Source organism: Micromesistius poutassou (genome assembly GCF_964030765.1).
Source record: "Micromesistius poutassou genome assembly, chromosome: 16".
Lineage (NCBI taxonomy): Eukaryota > Metazoa > Chordata > Actinopteri > Gadiformes > Gadidae > Micromesistius > Micromesistius poutassou.
The window spans coordinates 14,680,126-14,688,013 of record NC_140286.1 but is presented as its reverse complement, the minus strand read 5'-3'; the positions used below and the strand labels follow the sequence as shown (position 1 = coordinate 14,688,013).

At 50.9% G+C, this 7,888-nt stretch overlaps 2 protein-coding genes across 2 annotated transcripts in view; one reads left to right on the top strand and one right to left on the bottom strand.

The window, feature by feature from the left end:
• Positions 1–2,036: 2,036 nt before the first annotated feature.
• ptger4c (prostaglandin E receptor 4 (subtype EP4) c) lies at positions 2,037–3,698 on the top strand (the record flags this gene model as incomplete). The annotated part of the gene is made up of 2 exons (XM_084480795.1): positions 2,037–2,906; positions 3,057–3,698. 2 exons carry the CDS (start codon positions 2,037–2,039, stop codon positions 3,696–3,698), a joined length of 1,512 nt encoding a protein of 503 aa, XP_084336921.1.
• Positions 3,699–6,484: 2,786 nt separating this feature from the next.
• LOC311360680 (uncharacterized protein) overlaps positions 6,485–7,888 on the bottom strand; it is a gene marked incomplete at both ends in the record, with an annotated part of 8,876 nt that continues 7,472 nt past the window's right edge. Inside the window, one exon of the mRNA XM_084480794.1 lies at positions 6,485–7,005. Within this exon, the coding sequence (XP_084336920.1) occupies positions 6,485–7,005 (521 nt within the window). The remainder of the gene's footprint in view (positions 7,006–7,888) is intronic.

Sequence of the window (7,888 nt, the reverse complement as noted above, 5' to 3'; positions counted from 1 at the left end):
TGAGTAAAGTACAGACACATGACAATTGATCTCCAGAACCGTTTTCACCACTGAAGAGAAATAGCTGCTCTTAATTTACTCTAAAGGGCTTAGAAAGATGAATTCAATATATTGAGATTCCCAGCACTAAATATATTGTTAGAGATGGAATTCAAATCCATAAGAGCAAGCATGTTTTCCCAGAGGTCCTCATTTGGACCACTGAGAGGAGAGCAGGCCGGAGGATACCTTGTGGCTGGTAGAGTGGGTGATATGAAGGATGCTACTCTCTCTCAAACACACACTCTTACTCCCACACACACACACACACACACACACACACACACACACACACACACACGCACACACGCACACACACACACACACACACACACACACACACACACACACACACACACACACACACACACACGTATGCCTTTGTATTTCCTGTGTGGGAGCAATAATCTGCGGGCAGAGTCTTATTACAGATCCACAGTATACTGTGCACACACGCACACACGCACACACGCACACTCAAACGCATTCGGACAACCCCACACATGCACCCAGGGGGCATGCAGCAAATAGAAGGTATGAAGAAGTGTAGAGAGAATCCACTTACGCAGACAGAGACAGAGAACCCACCAGTTCTGCAAACGCACATCAGACCTTTCTCCTGCGTATTTTATGAGGAATCCTCTCATACTTACTGATTAGGTTACGCAGGCTGCAAGGCTCCTTGGGGATTTAATGTGTGTGCGTGTGTGTGTGTGTGTTTGTGTGTGTGTGTGTGTGTGTGTGTGTGTGTGTGTGTGTGTGTGTGTGTGTGTGTGTGTGTGTGTGTGTTCACGTGTGGGATACATTTTCTGCTCTTTTAATTTTTCAATTTTGTAGCTCAAAACAGAATTGTTACATTACAACTTGTGTTGATGTGATGATATCGGTATTGCTTCAACACCAACACACAACATACACCATCACCCCCACCGTCAGCACTACCTCCAACACCACCATCAACACCACCTCCACCACCGGCATTACCCCTACCTCCACCACCATCGCCAATACCACCCCAAAACACAACACTGCTATGCCCCCCAGGAGTACACTACAGCTGCATAGAGCCTTTCAGATGAGCACAATCATAGCAGCCATGCATTATTGATACGTGGATTACAGGAACAATAGTCAACAGATGCTTTAATAAGTGCAAATTACCACAATTTATCTCTGCCGTTTCGTTAGTTTGCATAATTAAATATTTAAATGTTTTTTTTTTATATAAACTTAAATTTATGAACTACAGTTGTAGTTTTGCCTTGCTTGTCTATTCATTGTCCCCCCCCCCCCCCCCCCATACAAATAGTTAAGATTTTGCGAACAATATGTCCTAATATTATAAAGTTATATGTAGGTTCATACGTTTAAAGTTTAAAGTGTGAGTAACAGTTGGCTGCGTAACAAAAAGCCACCATGAATTGGATAATTCAGAATTGTGTGTGTGATAATATCTATTGCAGTAGCTGTTAATGCTTTATAGAGAAAATCCATAAAAACAATATTGTTCTTCTGATTTGTTTGAGTTCCATTAAGGAAGGATGCGTTTCATTTAGCTATTCTCAAATCAATAACAGAAACCAATGGGAATCTGGACTTCCATCCCAATTTAAACCTCTATGCTTTTCTTTAGAGCCATGCACTGGGACTTCTGTAAGCCTTGGGTTATTACAAATGGCTAACATTGATCCGTCCTCCTCTCGAAGATTACCGACAGAAGGGGTCCACTATAGTCCCGTGGCCACCCGGTGATGCTACTGACGTCACTCTCTTGACATCAGCAGCTGGCCTCAGCATCCGGAAGCGCTCCGCTTAAATATCAGCCCCGGCATCACGGGCTGATGTGTGGTCGCGTCCTGCAGTGCACAGCCCCCCTACTGAGAGAGGAGACGAGCGCGTTACGCATCGATACGCACTGTATCCCCGTGGTTCTCCAGAAACTTTAGGGGTGTGAAGGCTCACAGGACAGCACTGGGCGCTGGGTTTGGTGTTCAGAAATGATCAACGACACCGTCCTGCTGCCGGAAGACTATGAGCTCAACGCGTCCGAGCCGCTCAGCCCCCTGGCGCTGGTGCTCCACAACCACAGCGCGTTCCCGCCGCTGCGCCTTGAGTCCCGCTCGCTGGTCACCTCGGCCACCATGTTCGCGGTGGGGGTCCTGGGCAACGTCATAGCCATCGTGGTGCTGTGCATCTCCAAGAAGGAGCAGAAGGAGACCATCTTCTACACGCTGGTGTGCGGCATGGCCGTCACCGACTTGCTGGGGACGTGCTTCACCAGCCCGGTGGTGATCGCCACCTACGTGGCCGGACGTTGGCCGGGCGGGGTCCTGCTGTGCGACTACTTCTCCTTCTCCATGCTGTTCTTCGGCTCGGCCGGGATGTCCATCATGTGCGCCATGGCCGTGGAGCGCTACCTGGCCATCAGCCACGCGTACTTCTACTCGCAGCACATAGACCGCTCCATGGCGCGCCTCGCGCTCATCGCCATCTACCTGGCCAACATCGCGCTGTGCGTCATGCCCAGTTTCGGGTTCGGAAGGCACGTCCGTCACTTCCCGGGGACTTGGTGTTTTCTGGACTGGAGGGCGACGGATCCACTGGGTGCGTCTTACTCTTTTCTCTACGGCGGCGTAATGTTGGTTTTAATCGCCGTGACCGTTTTGTGCAATTATGCCGTGTGCAGGTCGCTGGTGGGGATGAACCAGAGGTACACACGCACAGTCAGGACGGAGGCGTCCGGGCGCAGCGGGGCGCGGCGCCGCTTCCCCCGCATGCCATCGGTCACCTCCGCGGCGGAGATGCAGATGCTCTGGCTTCTCATCCTGATGACGATTGTTTTCCTCGTCTGTTCAATCCCCCTTGTGGTAAGTCCAAATCTAATAGAATATATTATAAAAGTGTGCCAAAGTGCCTATTCTATTCTTGTGGAGAAAGCCACCTGCTCGCTTTTCATAAATACACGTTTTAGCCCCACTATCTGTTGGCTGACTCCTCTGTCTGTGTCTGTCTTCCAGGTGCGAATCTTTGTGAACCAGCTGTACGGTCCTGCTTATATCTCTGCTGGAGGGAGGCCGGATTACCGGAGTGATCTGCTGGCCATCCGCTTTGCCTCATTCAACCCTATTCTAGACCCATGGGTATACATCCTGTGCCGGAAGAACTTGTTGGTGAAGGGCTGTGAGAGGTTGAAGCGGACCGTGGGACAGGTGAAGGAGGACCACGGCCACTCGGTGGGCTCGGTGGGACAAAACTCGCTCCAGTTGTTTGACCACAGCGACGACACCAGCTACGCGTCATTACGCACGGCATTACGCACGGCCAAGGTTCGGAAGCCCGCGGAGGACCAGGCGTCTGAGGACAGAGGAACCTCCTTCACCGACTTCACCACCAGGCAGGCCTGGGACTACGACACCGCTCGGCCCGACTACCATCCGTTCAGCGTGGAGCATTCAGCTGTGATCGCCGTGGAGGGAGAGATGGCGGCAGCAGCGGTTACCAAACCCACACCATCGGCCCCTGTTGAACACTGCGGGGAGGCGCTACAGGCCGCGCGCTCCGTGGAGTCCCTCCATCAGTGCGCGCTCACGAGGAAAGTGGACATCGTCACGTGCACCTTCAGCACGCCCAGCTCCACTCTGTCGGTCAAATGTATTTAACGAGAGCTCTGGTATCATCGCTAAAAACATGCCTATAGCAGTATGGAGATCGGACACACATGAACATCCCTTTACCGAGTGGGTAAAATAGTTGTACAATATACCCCATGGGTACCTACAGAGTGCATGCATATTTGTTATTATGCAGTATAGCATAATATAGCAAGATATATTCACTGAGTGAATCCAAGTGTCATTCGTTTTTCTGAGATGGTTGTTGTGTATCTGTGTAGGCCTACTGGTCTGCCGCTATTCCGCTCACCAGGGCTGGGGTCTGTGTTGGAAAATAAACAATGTTCCGTATAAAGTTAGTATTTTATGGTTTTGCCTAATGGTTGGTATTTTGGAAACAGGATCTCTGAAGGAACTGAATATAAACATGAATATATATCTATGAGTATAAATAGGCTAAGGGGAAATGAAAAGGCCAGTATTAGGCCTAGCCTACATGTTTGTTATGTCCATGATGATAATCACTATGATGTGTTTGTTTAATTATGTGCAATAAAAAGCAACCAGAAACAAATTGTGTAAATCTGACTAACTTGCAAACGAACCCATTTTCCGCTAACAAGCTGTTATCAAAAAGTCTATATAGAAGATTTCTTTACTTCAATCCTGTATTTTCTACATGATCACATTTACAACCCAGTGCAGTGACTGTGTTCTCCTCACTGATCTCCTCGTCTGCAACAGGTCAGGATTGCAGCTCATTTGATAGTTACGACACGACGCCCTCTCCCGGTGAATATAATGTTTGCATTAATCATGTTCAGCCACAAGGTGGCCCTCCAACATAGAAGAGGGTCATTCCCACAAAATAGCACAGGCAGTCACATGTGTTTTGTTTTGACTAATCATTAACTCTATGAAACGTCAAATTATGTCAAATATAACGAAAATAAACATGCATCTCTAAAAAAAACATTATGATAATATTCAAATATTAGGAGGCTATGCACAGGTTATCATGAATCTTGGGGAAAAAGCTGGATACATAATACCTTGCTCAGCTCATAATGTTAAGTGCTCTTCAGAAACTTTATTCAACATAAATGCATCACAGAAAATTATACCAGGGACAGACAGTATTGTTAACCGAGTTCCTCTCTGCTACCTGGAGAATTTGAACGGTAGATAAGATAAGACAGTACGATCTTTGAGGGAAATGGCTTGAGTCAATGAGGCACATTGATCCATATAAAATGAAGTAAACCAATCTGAATCTTAAGACTCTAAATCTACTCTTATTAAGCCCACATATGTCATGTTGGTGTCAAGTTGTTGAACTTTGGAAACGAGAGGATCCCCGGACCCTGGGGCCCGGAGGACTGGTGATGTCCCACTGGTAGCATTTGTTTTCGTTCTAAATGCTGTTCGTATAGATATACTGTATATATAAACACACCTGAGGTATTCCAATACACAAATTATAATATAACAAATAAATTAGTGTTAACAAAATATGACGTGAACAGCACTTGCTCTTATTTGATCAGGTTTTATTTTTTGGACCACTTTTCTCCCCTGGGTTCTGTCAGGACGCCCGGAGCCGCGTCAGGGGGGGGGTCTGACTGAACACAGGCTCCTGGGAGTCGGAGTCCCGGGGGTGTGGGTTTGGTCAGTCCCGTTCTGTCTGTGTGTGTTTTGAATGGACTGGTCCATCTCTGTAGGTACAGCTCCTTGTTTTGGGTCCAGTACACTTTGGACCTGGGCTGACCTCCGGTGTGGATGTATTGATCAGCCACTTTTTAAACAATATATATATATATACATATATATATGTATATGTATATGTATATGTATATGTATAAATATAAAGTAACCAAAAACAACAAGGCTGATACGATCTTGGTAATAAATATTTGTGGTTCATAGACACAGCTCTCAGATGAAGCAGTAATAAATAAATAACTTATAAGAAATAAATATATTTTGTACTATACAGTAATGCATGAGGATGCATAGCATCCATTGTGTTGAGTGCACTAAAAAATAATCCTATAAAATGTACTGGTTCTCTTGTTTTGGGGGGGTATTGTGTGAAAGAAAAGATATTTCTTCCACAATAATGGAGTTTCAACATCTTTCGGACCAGAGTCTTCTCTTCTCTTAGAGATACAGAACATAAACATTTAAAATACTTAAAGCACAAGAGAGTGAACCCATTCAAAACAGCTTTTGGATCCTCCTTCCTCGTGCACGACTATAAATCACGTTCCCTTTATGAGTGTTTCATGAGTAATGCTGGCTTATACGAAGAGCCATTTGGTTCAGTATGAAAAACAATCTTTGGAATAAGAGAGAGAGAATATAAGTCAATGCTTTTGTTCCTGGACCACTGCCCCCCCTCCCCCCCTTTGGTCTTTGTTCTTCCAACTCTTGCTCTCCCCGACCGAGGGCCACCCAGAGCTCTCCTTCCCCAGGAAGACCCTCCCTGGGGGCCGCCAGCGTCCTCCATCACTTCCTCCTGCTGTCCTCTCCTTATAAGGGGCGGGGGGTGGGGGGGGCTCCTCCATGCTGGCTCCTCCATGGGCTGCTGTGCTGCTGTGTGGGGCCCCTCTGTCTCCCTCAGGCCCCTGGGGGGGCCCCTGGGGGGGGCCGCCTGGAACCTGCAGCGCCGCGCCGCGTTTCTACCGCTCGCTGTCGCTCCGTTCATGTCATGAGTAATGGCCGACAGGCAGACTCCACTGTTGTTGTCGTCGTCGCTGTTGTTGTTGTAGTTTCCTCTACTCGCCCTCTGTGGGGAACGCATCCTCCATCCCAGCATCCTCCCGGGCCCTCGCTCAGCCCATGCACATGCAGCTGGCGGCCGACAGCGACTGGATGGTCCTCCAGGTGGTCTGGGCGTCCATGAAGGAGACGGGCTCGTAGCGGTCGGGGCGGCAGCAGGGCTGGCCGCTGACCTTGCGCGCGGTGTGGCGCGGCAGCGAGCCGTTCTGCAGCAGCGCCTTCAGCGCCAGGTCGTAGTTGGTGCGCGACGACTGGCAGGAGCCCACGCAGAACTTGAAGAGGACGATCTCGTCCGAGTCGAAGCCCAGGCCCAGGTCGCGCACCCGCATCTCCCGCTTCTCCACGCGGCAGTCCCGGCCGCTCTGCCTGGGCGCGAGGCTGGGCGGTCTGCCCCGCCCCCGGCGCCCCCTCTCGCCGCGGCCCTTCTCCCGCTCGCCCTCCTTCTCTTTCTTCCTCCTCTTCTTCTTCTTGGGCGCGCCGTGGGGCGGGGGCTCCGAGGTCTCGGAGGAGCGCGGGAAGCGGCCCGCCCACCGCCGGCTGGGGTGGTCGTCAGCCTCGTCCGCCACGTACGGATCTGAGGAGGAGGAGAGGAGGAGGAGGAGGAGGAGGAGGAGAGGAGGAGGAGGAGGAGGACATGAGGAGAGGAGGAGGACGAGAGGAGAGGAGGAGGAGAGGAGGAGGAGAGGAGAGGAGGAGGAGGAGGAGGAGAGGAGGAGGAGGAGGAGGAGGAGGAGGAGGAGGAGGAGAGGAGGAGGTGAGGAGGAGGAGGAGGAGGAGGACGAGAGGAGAGGAGGAGAGGAGGAGGTGAGGAGGAGGAGAGGAGGAGGAGGAGGAGAGGAGGAGGAGGAGGTGAGGAGGAGGTGAGGAGGAGGAGAGGAGAGGAGGACGAGAGGAGGAGGAGGACGAGAGGAGGAGGAGAGGAGGAGGAGGAGGAGGAGGATGGGAGGAGGAGGAGGAGGACGAGAGGAGAGGAGGAGGATGAGAGGAGGAGGAGGAGGAGGAGGATAGGAGGAGGAGGAGGAGGAGAGGAGGAGAACGAGAGGAGAGGAGGAGGAGGAGGAGGAGGAGGAGAGGAGGAGGAGGAGAGGAGGAGGAGAGGAGAGGAGGAGGAGGACGAGAGGAGGAGGAGGTAAGGAGAGGAGGAGAGGAGAGGAGGAGGAGGATGAGAGGAGGAGGAGGTGAGGAGAGGAGAGGAGGAGGAGGAGGAGGAGGAGGAGGAGGAGAGGAGGAGGAGGAGGAGGAGGAGGAGGAGGTGAGGAGGAGGTGAGGAGAGGAGGAGGACAGGAGGAGGAGAGGAGGAGGAGAGGAGAGGAGGAGGAGGAGGAGGAGGAGGAGGAGGAGAGGAGGAGGAGGAGGAGGAGGAGGAGGAGAGGAGAGGAGAGGAGGAGGAGGAGAAGGAGGAGGAGGAGAGGAGGAGGAGGAGGAGAGGAGGAGGAGGAGAGGAGGAGGAGGAGGAG